The sequence below is a fragment of the Ailuropoda melanoleuca genome, chromosome 1 (genome assembly GCF_002007445.2).
Source record: "Ailuropoda melanoleuca isolate Jingjing chromosome 1, ASM200744v2, whole genome shotgun sequence".
Taxonomy (NCBI): domain Eukaryota; kingdom Metazoa; phylum Chordata; class Mammalia; order Carnivora; family Ursidae; genus Ailuropoda; species Ailuropoda melanoleuca.
In genome coordinates, this window is record NC_048218.1 from 190,762,685 (window position 1) to 190,779,155 (window position 16,471).

At 44.9% G+C, this 16,471-nt stretch overlaps 1 protein-coding gene across 1 annotated transcript in view; it reads left to right on the top strand.

Annotated features, from left to right (window-relative positions):
- The window catches only part of CPA2 (carboxypeptidase A2), a 19,961-nt gene extending 4,516 nt beyond the window's left edge, over nucleotides 1-15,445 (top strand). Inside the window, exons 5-11 of the mRNA XM_002913437.4 lie at nucleotides 961-1,062; nucleotides 3,178-3,276; nucleotides 4,599-4,709; nucleotides 5,846-5,936; nucleotides 7,827-8,026; nucleotides 9,989-10,073; nucleotides 15,211-15,445. Of these exons, the coding sequence (XP_002913483.1) occupies nucleotides 961-1,062; nucleotides 3,178-3,276; nucleotides 4,599-4,709; nucleotides 5,846-5,936; nucleotides 7,827-8,026; nucleotides 9,989-10,073; nucleotides 15,211-15,398 (876 nt within the window). The 3' untranslated portion in view covers nucleotides 15,399-15,445. The remainder of the gene's footprint in view (nucleotides 1-960; nucleotides 1,063-3,177; nucleotides 3,277-4,598; nucleotides 4,710-5,845; nucleotides 5,937-7,826; nucleotides 8,027-9,988; nucleotides 10,074-15,210) is intronic.
- The last annotated feature ends 1,026 nt before the right edge of the window (nucleotides 15,446-16,471 follow it).

The window sequence follows — 16,471 nt, forward strand, 5'->3', positions numbered from 1 at the left end:
GGGGGGGGGGGGGCGGAGCAGAGGGAGAGGGAGAAGCAGGCTCCCTGCTGAGCGGAGAGCCAGCCAGGGCCCGGGCTTCGTCCAGGACTCTGATATCCTGACCTGAGCCAAAGGCAGACGCTTTACAGACTGAGCCACCCAGGCGCCCCCTTCCTCTGATCTTTCTAAAAAAAAAAAAATTTTTTTTTTCTTAATTTGAAATATGTATGGCCCCTAATGGCTTCAGATAGGGGGCTGTGAACTAGTACAGAGAATGAGGGGTCAAGGGGGTGAAGAAAGGAAGATGCTCGCTCGCTCTCTCCTTCTCCTGGCCTCACAAATCGGGGTCCGGGTCCCGCGGAGAGCAAGAACCCGCAGCGGCTAGAGGGGCTGCTTTCATGCGGGGTCCGCTCCAGACAGGCCCAGGCACGTCGCGGTCCGGCCGTGGACGCGGCTTGGGTGCTTCCGCTGCACAGCATTCCCATCAGCCGGGCCAGTCGGAACCCAAGGAGCCGGTGACCGAGGGGCCTCGGAGGCCGGCGCCCTGTCGCCCGGGGCCTGAACCAGCCCCGCTGCCTTTTGTGGCGCCGGCCTCCACATCCACCTTTGTTGGGGGGGGTGCCACTGCCATTTGTGTCCCTCTGCTCGTGAGGGCAAGCAGCTCTGTGGCCGGGGAAGCCGCCCCTCCGTGCCGGGCTGAGGAAAGCCACAGGCAAGCCAGACAAGTGCCATTTTGTTGGAAGCACAAAACTGGAGCGAGCCGGCTCCGCCGCCACAAAATGGCTGCCCCCTCTCCAGCCCCCGCGGACGCCCGGTGCCTCGTCCCGTCTTAGCTATGAGTCCAGCGTCCCCAGCCCCGCAGCATCTGCCGCGCTGCTCTCTCCGTCCCCGGAGGGAATGGAAACGAGGCGAGAGAAAAGGCACGAATGGTTGCATCACATCATTCATTTGCAAATGTCTTATTTGTCTTACACATTTCAGATTTCCCAAGAAATGGATAACATCGTGGCTCAGCACCCGGGTCTAGTGAGCAAAGTGAATATTGGCCATTCTTTTGAAAAGCGGCCCATGAACGTGCTCAAGGTACACAGGTGCAGCTGTGGGTTTTCCTCCTGAGGTTTCTAGAATCTCGCCGTTCCCAGGCGGGCCATCAGTCCCGGCTCTGCCTGCAGAGCGGTTCCTTTTTTTTTTTTTTTTCCCCTTTCTTTTTTTCCCCTTCCCTTTTCTCTTCCTAACCGGTCCTTGCTGGTTTTGAGTATCCACCTCCCCACTACCCCCACCCCCCCTTTCTTTTTCTTTTTCTCTTTCCTGCGCAAGCTGACGCAGCTCTGCAGGAGTGAATTAATGCTCTCATCTTGATAGATTCGTTCGCTGGGAACCAGAGGCGAACGTGCCAATAGGAACAGAGGAAGGGGGAGGCGGTGCGGGCCCCAGGGCGAGGGGGGCGGATGGAGGAGGTGACGGGTGTCCCAGGGCGAAGGGGGGATGGAGGAAATGACGAGGGCCCCAGGGTGAGGGAGGTATGGGGGTGGTGGTGCGGGCCCCGCCGTGAGGTGGGGGCTTTGGGGAGGTGGTACGGGCCTCGGGAAGAAGGGGGGAGATAGACGTGGGGGTGGGCCTCAGGGTGAGCAGGGGGGGATGGGGGAGGTATTCTGTAATTAATCAAGGTGGGAGTTCTATACCTTGTTTCCCTTTTCTTCTTTTTCTCTTTTTTAAACGAAGAGATTAAAAAAAAGAAAGAAAGAAAAAAAGGCGCCAAGTACTTGCCTGAGTTGCATTTGAAAACAGAAGCGTTCCTGCAGTGTCCGGGAGGATGACAGGGCAACTAAATTGCACAGGCAAATGCCCAGAAAACGAAGGCATTTGTTGCTAGTTTGAAAAAGGTTAGGGTTTTACTCTAACCTGTCACCTCTGACAGCCTTAGTGCTGGTAGTTTCAAGCTTTTTTACTTTGCCTGGAAAAAGAGTGAAATTTATTTACCAGGTTTCCTAGAAAGAGTTTGTGAAAGAGGAGGGAAAAAAAAAAAGAGAGAGAGAGAGAAAGAGATAATGTCACAACTCCCTACTAAATTTGGAAATGTTATGGCTGAGAACCAACGGACTCATTGGGACAGATGGATTTCTCTAGAGTGTTTCTCCCAAAGCAGGCTTGAGAGAAGTGGTTTGCCTACTTTATGACACCGTGGTACATTTGCTAATATTTACTACCTTCTCTAAAAAAAAATTTTTTTTCCTCTTCCCTGCTTCTCCTACCATTGGGCCAGGAAATCCCAGATTCTCCTCCCTCTTGGATTGTCTTGGCCTTCTCTTCTCTAGGGTAGTTCGTGGGTGAGAATGTTATGTGTTTTTGAAAGTTCCCTGCTTTCTACAATTGAGCTCTTTGGAGGAAAAGACATGAAACACTTGTAACTAAAACTCTCGAAGCCCATGAAATGTAATTTTTAGCAAGGATTTGCATTTCTCATTTACCTTATCTGCTATGTTTAGAATGCAGCACAGAGATAGAAGTTGATGGTGCAAAAATAATCTTTTCCTCCCCATTTACTGATCCAATTGACAAAGCCACTCTTCCAAATAAAACTGAGACACTTAGATCATAAAATTTAAACTCTGGAAAGCACCTCTAAAGCCTACCATCCTGTAGGTTATCACAAGCACTTTTATTACAAAAATAACACAATCATTGGAAAAATTGGAAAACAGAGAAACGAAACAGGAAAAACATCCTTATGTTCCCAAATCCATGACTATGGGGTGATAGCTCTTCATATTTTGTTGTATATCTTGCTCTTTCTCTCTTCCTCCCCCTCTTCCTTTTTCTTATGTTTGTGTGTGAACATATATATACGCACATGAACTAGCCTTTTAATAGAATCAAAAAGGCATCATACTATTTTGTAACCTGTTTTTTATAAAATTGACAAGTGATTTCATGTCTTTATATTATCTTCAGTGAGTTTTTACGAACATCACAGGAGAAAAAGCCCATGCCCTCTTGTTAGTCTGCATTTAAACTTATATTAAAAGCAGGGGACCAGAAAAATCACTCGAAATAAGAGTTAATCGACAGCGTCTCTGTCTACACCTCCTCCTTCTCTCTCAATCACATCAAAGAGGGACAGACGAGGCCCCAGGGGAAAAGAGCAGGGACAGGAGCCCGCAGCAGTGGAGCTGTTCACATTTCCACACTGTTTTACAGTTCAGCACCGGAGGAAACAAGCCAGCCATCTGGCTAGACGCCGGGATCCATGCTCGCGAGTGGGTTACACAAGCTACTGCACTGTGGACAGCAAATAAGGTCATTTTTTCCTAAAATTCCTCGATTATTTTGACTTTCTGGGGTTAGGCCCCACCTAACCACTCAGCGGTCTTTGCAGTCCTAATGGCTGATGCTCTCAGCGAACCTTTCTTTGCACAGGCAGGAAGCAGGCCCGTTCAACCTTTTTTGGGATTTCGGTATTGCCCCAGCCAGCATGCTGGCACTGTCCCGGGGCCTGCCGGCCACTGTGTACGCTGTTAACAGACACAGCCAGAAGAGATTGAGAGGGTGGTAAGTAAGGACCCCAGGAGTCAGATTTCAGCATAAGAACAGACTAGAGAAAAATTGCTTTGCTGCCTCGGGCCCTGAGGGCTGAGGGGCGATGTGCTAGAAATCTGTAAAATCACCAAAGGGGCTCAGATGGAAAAATATAAACAGGTGCTAGAAGAGTTTACTTTGCCCTACAGATCCAAAGTGAAATTAGGTAAGGGTTTTTGGGTTTTTCTGAAAATGTTCCAAATCTGATTTTGCAGTCGGAGTGTTGCAATACCTTTCTTCCACATGTTCATTGGAATTAAGAGTCAGGGCAGTGGGCTGGGTGTGACCTAGTCTGGTATTGCTTAAGTAATTCAAAAATGACACGCTATAAATCAGAATGTTAATTCATGAGCAAAGGAAATCAATCCACATCAGATCATTCAAGCATGTGCAACCACGTGCATACCGACTGATACATTTTTCCCTTCAATTAAAATGCAGTTACCTTTAGGGTATTATGAAATGGATATTTAACAGTTGAATAATAATGCCTTAGGATGGCTGAGCACAGGAAATGAATAAATTTTAATCCAGCAGAAACTTCAACTCCACTGCAATTGATCGCAAGTAGAAATTTAATTCCCCAAATGGAATTTAACCGGTTCTCTGTATCTTCAGAAAAGTCTCTACACATTTAAGTAATCTGTTGTTCGTCGTGAGTACTTTTGGAAAGCTAGTCTGTGTGGTGATGAAGGAAAACTGAAAAAATGTCTTTGGTTCATAGACCCCTATAAGCCACATACACCATTGCAAAATGCTTTCCCGGAATGAATGGAAAGAATTCTACTTTTGAGAGAGACTGGTTAAGTGATATCTGGGCTTTACTTAATATAAGTAAGTTATTCTGACTGGAAATAAAAATATAGATGCTGGCATATTAAACACATGAGCATCGCAGGAGACTGGGCTGTAGTCCTAGCAAGCTCTCATTGACCAGCAGTGGTATCTAGTTCATGTTTGAAAAAAACATGCCTTAATGTTCCATCCTGTGTTCCCCGGTGAAAGAGGGGTGTGAAATTGACATATATGTTGTCTCTGCTCAGATTGCCTCTGATTATGGAAATGATCCATCCATCACTTCCATTTTGGACACGATGGATATCTTCCTGCTGCCCGTCACCAACCCCGATGGATATGTGTTCTCTCAAACTAAAGTAAGCCTGGACCCTTTAATTCTTCAACAAGAATTTATGGAGATGTGTAGGAACTTAAAAAACAAAAGTAACCTTTCTGTTCTTGATTTACCATAAGCGGAATGCGTCATTTCTCAGTAGTGGCCTTGAATTGCGGCATATAGTGGAGTTTATAATCACCTCTTATTCCGACACACGATGTCTTTACATATTGCCTCGGTCAGAGCCCATTTCAGCTATTAGGCTGGGCTATTAGAGCTCAGTGTTCACCGTGAGTCACCTAGGAGATTTGTTCCAATTCTCTCTGTGTTTTTTGTGGTGGGATTGATGGAAAAGAGGAGGCGGATGTTACCTGCTGACAATTAGATTACAGTAGGATTTGGGTAGGCAGTACAATGCATTTAGCATTTTACTTACAATCTATAGAAGAAATCCTCTGTAATATCACTAAAAGGAGTTACGTAGATTTTTTTTTCCCTTTAAAATCTTATCACAGAACCCCATTGTGGCAACTGTGACCCCACATATATTCAAAGTGAATCAGAGCTTCAAGTTTATTTCTGGAGAGAGCTGACTACGATAGTGTTTTTCAACCTGTGTTCAAAAAGAACTCGTACAAATACTAGTACTCGTCTCGTGAGATATCCTATGAATAGAGGGCTCCACAGTCAAGTTTGGGAAGTACCGCCCACCATATCCCTCTCGCGGAGCGGCATAAAAAAACACAAAAGCATTAGAAAACTCTTAGAAGTGCTCAAGTACATTAGCGAATTTAGCTCTATGTTTTCCTGAAATATTATATCACAGAACTCTTGCTCTCTCCCCACTTTTGTTGTTGTTATTTTTTGTTTTTGTTATCATTGAATAGGACTGGTGTCCTACGGAAAATGGTTTGGCAGGTATTGATTTGAGGAGATGGGGGATTATTTACTTCTCATTTCGGTGAGACGACCAAGAAGCTCCTTGCAGAACCCCAGAGGAGGAGTATTTGACACCTCTGCGGGCAGGGGAACTCGGTGTAATTCCAAAGTGTAATTCCCAAGGAGGGAGCAAGGGAAATGAACAGGATTCTAAAGGGACCTTCTCATGAGGCTGAGTGACCGTCTTCCTTTTTTTTTTTTTTTTTTTCTGTCTTCTCTTTCGGTTGGATTTTCAAGAATCGTATGTGGCGGAAGACCCGGTCCAAGGTATCAGGAAGCTTCTGTGTTGGTGTTGATCCTAACCGGAACTGGGACGCAGGTTTTGGAGGTGAGCGCAGGGACTTGCCCCCAGGGATGGCCCGAAGTTGTCTGGCCAACTAGCTATTTTGCAGGGCTCTGCAGTGCTGTCAGCCTGCTAAGCCCATTCAGGATTGAAGCCATTTAAAAACCTATTTGAAAAACACTTAAGTAAATTCCCTTCACAGGCGCGCAGCGCTGTCACAGATCTCTGAGCAACATTTAATATATTTTGTCTCACATCTTAGTTTTCCCAGAAGCTGTAGCCCAGCTCAGCTTCGCTTCTGAGTTTTCAGAGCAAGACTTGGCGCAATGGCGGGAGGCCTCAGGAAGGCCTGAACCAACCACTAGAGGGGGTTAGGATCTATTCAGAGGAGAAGCATTACATCATCTCTGGATGTTTCGAGAAAGAAAACTAAAAAAAAGTACAAATAGGATTAAGAAATTGATTTTCAAAACAGATTCAAAGAGAAAATATTGGCTTGCTGCTCGGGTTTTGTTGACTTGTGGCTCTCATTTTTGGGGGTTCAGTGACAGCCTGGTTGGGGGGCTCCTTTATGCATTTAGGGACCAGTTAAAACTCCTATGTTTCTCTAATCACAGAATTGAAATTTGTTTGTTTTTTCCTCACTAGGTCTGGTCACAGTAAGGTTAGAAACTGTCTTTTTCACTGCACTGTTGCTAACACCTAGTACAGTGTCTGGAACATAGAAGGCAATCACTAAATATTTGTAAGACAAATGAATTAATGAGAGTTATTGAACCAAGAAAAGACCCACTCAGGAATTGTGACAGGATATCCATGAGTGGCAAGTTCATTCATCACTCTTAAAATTTATAGTTTTTTTTAGCGTATTTAAAAAAAAAAGCATTAGGGGCACCTGGGTGGCACAGCGGTTAAGCGTCTGCCTTCGGCTCAGGGCGTGATCCCGGCGTTATGGGATCGAGCCCCACATCAGGCTCCTCCACTGTGAGCCTGCTTCTTCCTCTCCCACTCCGCCTGCTTGTGTTCCNGATGAGTGGCAAGTTCATTCATCACTCTTATAATAATAGTTTTTTTTAGCGTATTTAAAAAAAAAGCATTAGATCCAAAATACTGAACAATGCCCAGGAATTCAATGTCAGATAATTTTTCTTGAAANCTTTAAAAAAAATAAAAAATAAAAAATAAAAAATAAAAAAAAAGCATTAGATCCAAAATACTGAACAATGCCCAGGAATTCAATGTCAGATAATTTTTCTTGAAATATTATGGTTCTTATTAAATAATCTTGAAATAAAGTGACAGGTTGTATTTATACTTTGTCTATATCATTTAGAGACCCTGGGGAGCCCCAGTCCCTCCTGATCCCCTTGAAGTTTCTCTAGCATTCAGAGCGCTGGCCAGGCCACAGTGGACTACTGTGGTAGTCACGAGTAACTCCAGTTGCTGAGAAAATCAAGGCCAAAGGTGGCCTTGTGTCAAGTGCAGATGTGATTTCCTCACCGCAGAAAGGGTGTCAGAGGTTCCTTGCATTTGTGGCTTTGCGATTTAGAAGTACAGATGCATAGAATCTTCTACTCTTGGACGCTAAGAATTGGAAGAAATCCCAGAAAAAGAGCTTGCTCAACTCCCACCCAATGCAGGAATTCCGTCTATAGTGTTAAATCTAGCTTTTCTTCCAACAACTCCCACAGAGAGGAGATGATCTAATTTGATAGCTCTTTCTGCCATATAGAGGAACCATGTTTCTATAGAAGAGAGATGCGTCCAGAATCACTTCAGTTTGGCCTCCTGTGCCCTTAGAGAGCAACTCCATCTAATGTAGGGACAGTCTTGCTGACTTCCAGAGGAGGAACTTAGGGGTGCATGGTAAATGTATCCATACAGCACCTCCTTAAAGCTTACTGTTCCTCCTGGGTTTCTTCTGCGTCCCATCAGGACCTGGAGCCAGCAGCAACCCTTGCTCTGATTCCTACCGTGGACCCCATGCCAACTCTGAAGTTGAAGTGAAATCCATAGTGGACTTCATCAAGAGTCACGGGAAGATCAAGGCCTTCATTACCCTCCACAGCTATTCCCAGCTGCTGATGTTCCCCTATGGGTATACATGTACCAGGTCAGAGAACTTTGATGAGCTGGTAAGTTTCCAAAACCGAGAAGACTGTGATACAGGCAGAGATTTGAAAGACTGGTTATGGACTTTCCCAAATTAAGTTTCTTTGGGAAATAGAATTCCTGAAATTACTGTTGCCTTAATCTAGATGAGCGGGAGCTTCAATTTGACCATAAATTCCCAGGATGTGCTTCTGTTGCTGAGGAAATAACCACTTGAATTTGGACCTGAGGCTCTTAGATCTATAATCAGATGCTGTCAGCTGCTGGGTGCTAAACAGTACCGTCTCCTAGCTCTTTGCCTCATAGCCTCCTGGCGCTTTCTGCTCTGTGACCGGCCATCGTGTGGCACAGGTGTGTGATGTTGGGCATCAAACACTCCCTTCCCTAACTTGCTACCTTCCGTCATCTTTCTTGTTTTGGAAATGAGCAAACTGGTGGCAGCCCAAAGTCAGATGGTGACATCTCAGGGGGCTACTTACAGTTGAGCAAGAGCTATCCCCAGCTGAAGAGAATGTGTGGATATTCCCAATTTGGCTTTTTAGGCTTGGTTTTTGAGACCCATATGTTAGAGATAAACCCTGAGATGGAACCTTTTGGTCAGCTTTCTTTCAAATACATTATTGTCAGCAGCTCCTGGCAGAAATGGAGTAAATTATTCCCATTCAAGTGTATCTTTCATCTCATCTGTTGGATGTTAGCCCTGTAGGGCAATTTTCAGGGTTTGGATGGAGAGTATTACCACTCAAGGCCAAATCAAGGGAAAAGAACCTTAGGATTGAAAAGAACCTAAAAGGTATTTTTAGTAGACCTCGATGACCTTAAATTATCCAAACTGGATGCTCACATCTCTGCCACATAGTCATCCAGCCTGTGTTTGGACAGCTTCCTGCCTCCCAAGGGATTCTGTTCCATGTTGGGGCAAATTTGATTGTTTGAGTTCTTCCTTATAGAGAGCCCAAACCTTCTCTTTATGGTTCTTACCTTCCAGCCCTGGTTTATCATCTTGCTCCCTTTGAAAAGAAGCAAATCTATTAATCACTTGAAGACCAGTAACCTGCTTCTGCTAGGTTTTTCCGTATCCCTACTCCATCCATACCCGCAGCTCCTTCAACCCCTCATAAAATGGCCCCAAGTTTCCTCACCATTCTGTTTTGCCATTTTCTGAGCATGCTTTGGTTAGTCTGTTCTTCAAGGGTAGCTCCCAGAAGTGAACGTAAAACCTGTGGGTTAACCAGCACAGAGCAGAGCGTGACCATAACTGCCCTTCTTCAGACCTAGCACTTCTGCTTAAACAGTTGAGGGTCACATTAGTTTTTTGGCAGTAGCACCGTGCCGTTGACTCATGTTGGGCTCATTGACAACTGAAACCCCCAGGCTCTCTGAGGATTCTGCCGAGCCAGGTTTCCCCCATCTGGTAATTGTACAGTTGTTTTCCTGGACCCAAGTTCAAGACCTTACATTTATCCCTAGCAAGGACAGTAAAGCCTCAATCAGTCAAAATTGGAACCCTCAAATAATGGAAAATGTTTTGCTGAGCTCTACTTCTTGGAAAAAGAGACAGTCATAGGGAGGTAAGCCAATGTAGGGATCTAGCAAAAAACAACAACAACAACAACATAAAACAACTTCCCGGGTACGTCTTGGGGTCAGTACGTATTCTCTTTAGCCCCTTACTCCCTATTTCCATCTACAACCCTGAATAAGGAGAGATGGTGGCAAAATAATGACCCTGGTGTATTTATTACAAACACCTGGATGATCAAATAGACAGTGAAGGTCTTTTTGTTGTATTTTCGAAGCCAACAGAAGTGAACTAGTGTTTGCTTCTCAGTGAAAATGACTGAAGTGAAAGGGCGTTGTGCTTAAGCCTAAATTAACCAGAGAGTCCAATATCAGACGGCCCCATTCTACATTCTGCTCTTGGGCATTTGATCTTCAAGAGGCAAGTATTATCCATCTATCTTTCTTTGGTTCTCTCACTCTAGAATGAAGTGGCCAAAAAGGCTGCCCAGTCTCTGACCAGCCTGCACGGCACCAAGTACACAGTGGGACCTATCTGCTCAGTCATCTGTAAGTATCTAATGTGTTTTTACAAATGCCCAATAAGTAGACACCCTGTGATTTGGGGCCAGAGCCTTTCAGTGCCCTGATGTGAAAAGGCTAGGTCTTCGTGTATGGTGCCCAGTCCTGCCTTGTTTCCCTCCATGAGGTACTATGTGATATCTGGAGCAAAGAACTTCCTCAATATTTGAGCTCTGTGTGTTCCTCTCTGCTTGTCCAGATCCTACCAGCTCACTGTCATTATGTGGAATCTCTTTGCCTGAAAATAAGATTTTGTCAAGACTTGGTCCTAAGTGACCACTTCTATTAATTATCCCTTTCTTGGCTAAGAGGGATTTTTTACACCCTGAGTGATGCCATGGACTGGGTTGTAGGGACAGAATGGGGGTGATTCTTTAAAAGGACCCAGATATTTCAGTGGATAGACTCTGTTGGAGCCATTTGTGCATGTAGAATTTGGGGAGACAAAGGGGAGGGTAAGTCAGGAATACTGCCAATGTCAGGAATAAAGCTGGGGAGCCTGCTGTCAGACTTTCTGAGACTCCCCTCTCCCACGGTGGATTGGGATAGAAACAAGAAACAACTGCAGTGCTGCGGGAAATCCTGATGCACCCATGCAGATTCTGAGTCCCGCAAAGGGATCTCCCCACTTCCTTATGGGCAAACCCAGAAATTCAAGACAGTTGAATGCTCAGGAGTCTCCTAGTGCTCCCCCACCCATGGACCCTTTGGAAACAAATGCCTCTTACAGGCACACACTCTGTTCAACACACTTTTATTAAGCCTCTACTGTGTGCTAATCATTATGACAAGTACTATGGACATAGAGAACCCACAGAAAACTCGGTTTAATGTGAGAGACGAACAGGAAGACAAATGAATATCAGTATGCTGTGTGCAGTGGTAGGCTAGACGCGGTACAAAAGTGTTAGAAAGTTGGGAGGATTTGATAGTGGCAGAATCAGGAAAAGCTACATATGGAAGAGGGCAGGATTTTGATGGCTGCTCACCAAACAGCTAGAGGAGGGGAAAAGAATGGGCCATTCTGGCTCTTTGACAGTGTGGGCAAAGGCAGAGAAGTAAGAAACTGCATGATAGGGCTCTACAAACCACAAGGATGTTTGGAACCACTGGAAGAAAGTGGGAACAAGGGGAGTGGGATTCAGGTTTTTGGGTGCTGTGTTAAGGAGTTATAGATTTAACCCAAAGGATTCTGGAAGCCTCTTGGAGAGTTTTCAGCAGGCAGTGAGTGTGTTGAAGCACCGTGTTTTAGATACAACACTCTAGCAACAATGTGGAGGATGGAGTGTGATGGGCTGCAAGTATGAAATTCCCGCAGCGAGAGTAGGACTTGTTCAGGGGGACGTGGTGGTCCGCACTAGAGCAGTCATGGAGGATCTAGGGAGACATGAAGCAGGGAAAACCGAAAGGCTTTGGTCATTCATTAGATGTGGAGAGTTTCTCACTGAAGGTCATTGAACGGGGCCGTTAACAGAGGGAGACCTCCAGGAAGGAGAAAGAGGGGTGGGGTTGGAGAGAGAATGAGTTCAGCTCTGGGCAGTTGAGGCTGAGATAACTGTAGTATTTTCACGTGGGAATGTCCTGTAGGCTTTGGGCCACATGGCCCTGGGATTCTGTGGAGAGAGTGACTTAAAAGTAGTTGACATAGAGAGGATGGTTGGAACAGGAGAGCAAGGACATCACTTGGAGCGGGAAGAGCCTTGGGCAGAGGGGCGGAGAAGCTTGTGTTTCAGAAGCCAGGGGCGGAACAGTTGTTGGAAAGGAGGTAGTGGTTAACAATGATGAAAGGCTACAAAGAGGTCAACTATGACAAGGATGGAATATTTACCCCTGGATTTTTAGCACTAGTTTATTGGTGACCATAAGCAGACCATTTCATAAGCACGGTGAGGGTCACTGGAGGAGCGAGCCCATGGGTTGCGGGAGAGCAGAGGTCTGGTGTGTGGACTGCTCTTTGGAAGAGCCCAGATGAGAAGGGAAGGAGAGAGAAATGGAGGGTTTCTTTTCTGAGATGAGAGACTTATTTATTGACTGTGGGAAAGGGACCAATAGAGAGGGAGAGGTGGAGGATACAGGAGAGAGAAGAAATGAGTAAACAGTGCCATTCCACAGTGGGGGAGAAGAGGGACAAGAAGGAGTCAAGCAGAGTTGGGTAGATCAGGCTTGAATAGGAGAAGCGAGTCTGCAGACAGGCTGGAGGCACCGGCACAGCTACGTGTAGGAGGGTGGTGGTGGGAACCTAAGGGAAGGCACCCTTGTTAGTCATGGTTTTCTTAATGGTAGTCTTGGAGAGCAGAGCAGCAAGAGTTCACTTAGCATATCTAGAACAATTGATGGAAATCCAAAAACTGATCATGAAAGTTCCCTCCCCCCCCAGATTATGGTTTTTCTTTTCTTTTCTTTTTTTTTGCTATTATGAGACTTTTAAAAGACTTTATAGAAAAAAGAAATCTAATCATCATCACATTTTATGTTTCATTTTCATTAAAAATTTTGTCAGTGAACACAAATATATTTATGTAGTTGTAATCAGTGTCTGTGTTCTATTTTGTGTCCAGCCTTTTTTAATTAATGTGATTTCCTGCACAGTTCTATGTATTCCAACTCTAGGTTTTTGTTATACCAGTAGATTGCTATGCCCCTTTGTATTGTCTGCCGAATGGTACGACTGCATGTTGGTACAGACACGTTGGTACAGACTTCTTTTTCTTTTAGATGATCTCTTTGGTGTATGTTCCCAGGGCAAGATTACCGAGTCAAATGGAATGAATGGATTTGGAGCTCCTGTGACATATTTTTTAGGCTAGTCTCTGGGAAGACTGATCTGCTTACAGTCACCCCAGCCTTTTAAAGCACGTTCCGTGTGGGATTGTCCTCCGCTTTGGCAGAGGAACCCCCGGGGAGCAGGGCCCTCTGACTGGTGGCGCTGGGGAGGAGGGCCATGATGGCCTCTGAAGGCTGAGGAATGTGTGCCGTCTGTGTTGGGCAGCCTTGGAGTGGAGGCTGGAGTTGAGAATGTCGGCAGAATGGCATCCTGTGCTCTCCACATGGGATCTCAACTCTTTTATTACAAAGAGTCTACTTTTTCACCTTTCTCATTTAAGGCATGTCCAAGTGAGGTACACCTTGGAAGGCTGAGGTTTAGTGTGCTTTTCTTGGTAAGGTTACAGATATTTCTAATAAGCAAGCATCAGACATGTGTAGGTTTTCCGTCTGATCTTTTGGAACCTGACCATTAATGGTCAAGCAAGTTCAGGCTGCATTTTGCCCAGAGCTGACTCTGTTATCCTTGATTCTGGCCTCATGCCAGGTTGGACCAGCACTGCCTCTAAGAACAGGTCCCAATTAAGTACTTTTTGCCTCCTGCCCTAGATTGGTATGTAGCTCTGGGCTGAACACCTGCTTTGCTCCACCCAAGAGGTGGCTGGACTCCTGTGGTGGGTGAGACATTTCCTGGGTAGTTTCTCACCTGGAAAGGGCTCTGAGGAGCTGCACTGCAATAGGAGAAGTTGTCTCCTGAGTTCTTTCTCAGAGAGGTAGAGGATGAAAAAACCCAGACCTTGGGAATAGAGGCCTGATGTTGAGTTATAGTTCTGCTGCTTTGGAACTGAGTAATCTCGGGCAGGTCACTCATCCTCTCTTGTTTTTTTTTCATCTGTGAAATGGGTTGTTGAGAGGCTGAAAAGATAGGATGTAGAATAAAAGTGTTTGTGAACTGTAAGAAGCTATATAAATGTTGCTTGTTAGTTTCCTGGTGGATTACTCCCTTCTAGGCACCTCTTATCTTTCATGTGGTCTGACTGTTTTTGATAGGATCCTAGTCATTTATTGATGATGGTGGTTATAATCACAACTGAAATTTATTGAATGCTTAGTCAACATACTTTATCCCAGCTCCTTCCCTTAATTTCTCGGAGCCTCAGTTTCCTTATCTGTAAAATGGGAATAATACTAGTATCCACCTTGGGACCCATGTGGGGATTAAATCAACCAATTTAGCATAGTACCTAACATATTTTAGTAAGTGCTCAACAAGTGTTGGAGTCATATACATAATGTTCTCCCATTTAATTCTCCCTGTGAAATAAACACTGTAGTATTATCCATATTTGACAGATGAAGTCGTTGGGATTCAGAGAGGTAAGTGCCTTAGGTGACCCAGCTAATAATTTGCAGAATCAGGATTCAATCTGAAGCCAGTGTTCTGTCCACCATGGACCTCTTAGTGGGATAGGCTGTAGGCGGGTAGCATAAGTTAGTAATTTTGGTACCCAGGAAAATTCAGTTCAAGTCAGCAACCATTTGGGTGAAGGCAAAGACACAAATCACAGGCATTTATAGTGTTAATTTATAATATTAACCACTAATCTCATTTTTTCCTGGTACAACACTCTTGTCTCCCCCTCCATCCAGCCCCATTCTTAGGGACTAGGTGATTGCCTCCATCTCTGCTCCCAACTCTTCCATTTGACCTCTACCTGCCTTCCCTGGGAGGGGCCTCAGAGCCTGTCCATTGCTCAGCTCTCCTGAGTCATGATTGCCATCAGTCTTTGTAGGTTAATGTCACCTTCCTTCATCATCTGTCACGTCAGTGGCCACACGTTACACAGGTGCACATTACTTTACTGGTGTAACCCATCGTGTATAGGTGCTGGGCATGCTATTTGATATCAGAATAAAACCTGCTCCACCCTTATGCTGAAAATTCCCTGATGGCAGAGGCCAAATCTCATACTCTATCTGTCCTCCCTCCTCTCCCATGAGAGAAAATAATGTCTACATCTGCACTCCTCTAAAGAAAGAAGCGGGGTGGCCTCCTTAAGGTGTAGAAGATGCCAATTAGGAGAGCAGGCAGGATTCCAAGTGGGTGGGTGAAGCCAGAGGCTCCTAAAAACACCAAAGGAAGGCTAAGTATAGTGTCCATTTGAATAACACCTTTTGCTTTTCAAATTAATCTTGTGTTTTTTCATAAGCATGACCCTCTGTGAAGCTATTCCTGCGTTCAAGGTCCATGCAGAAGGTCCTGACTTATCTTTGGTAATGGTGAAACCTAATATAGAGGTTATGTAGGGGGAGAGGACAGCGGGAATAGCATAACCAGACTTCATTCTCATTTGCCCTTCAGACCAAGCCAGTGGAGGAAGCATTGACTGGTCATATGACTATGGCATCAAATACTCATTTGCCTTTGAACTGAGGGACATGGGTCAATATGGCTTCCTTCTGCCGGCCAATCAGATTTTGCCCACAGCCGAAGAGACCTGGCTTGGCTTGAAGACAATCATGGAGCATGTGCGAGACCATCCCTATTAGGGCTTTGGGAAATAAACACCATTAAAATCTCTTTGGTTTGAAGCACAGTTGGGTTGTGATTATTCCTTTTTTTAATCCTGATCTTGGAATGCTATTTCTTTGATTTATGTTGCCCTAAAACATAACAAGCCACTGAGCTGTACCCCTTCATCTTTAAAAACAAACAAATAAACAAACCCATCCTGCGCAGAAAGACTCCCAACATAGTTTAAAAATTAAAAAAAATTGTGGCAAAATATAGAATCATAAGATTGACCATTTTCACCATTTTTAAGTGTGCAATTAATTCAGTGGCATTAAGTACATTCACAAGGTTGTGCCATCATTACCATCATCCATCTCTGGAAATTTTTCATTATCCCAAACTGAAGCTCTGTACCCATTCAGCAATAACTCCCCATTCTCTCTTCCCCCAGCCCCTGGGATCCTCCATTCTACTTTCAGTCTCTATGAATTTGCCTATACCAGGTACCTCATATAAATGGAATCATATAGTATTTTTCCTTTTGTGATTGGCTTATTTTACTAAGCATGCTGTCCTCAAGGTTCATCCATGTTGTGGGATGTGTTAACCCCTTCACCTTAATAGAGTAACATTTTGGAGCTAGCAAGGGACTTTCAAGTTTCTTTATTCAATAAATACTAACTAAACAACTACATTGTGCCACACATTATCCTAGGTACTTATGTATCCTCTGGTCCCATTATTGCCTTTGGCTTTTTCCCATTTCTAGATGCTGCATTATAAAAATAAATGGGGACCCAAACCAATGACACTCATGCCTCTTGGTCACCCCATCAAAACTGGGTCTCAGATTCCATATAATTTCTTTTTAGACATTCACTTCCACTAGGGATTGAGATTTTTCTACATGTTGGTGGCTTTTTTTGGGAGCAGAATGTGGGAAGTGAGGGGTGCCTGGGTGGCACAGCGATTAAGCGTCTGCCTTCGGCTCAGGGCGTGATCCCGGCGTTGTGGGATCGAGCCCCACGTCGGGCTCTTCCGCTGTGAGCCTGCTTCTTCCTCTCCCACTCCCCCTGCTTGTGTTCCCTCTCTCGTTGGCTGTCTCTAT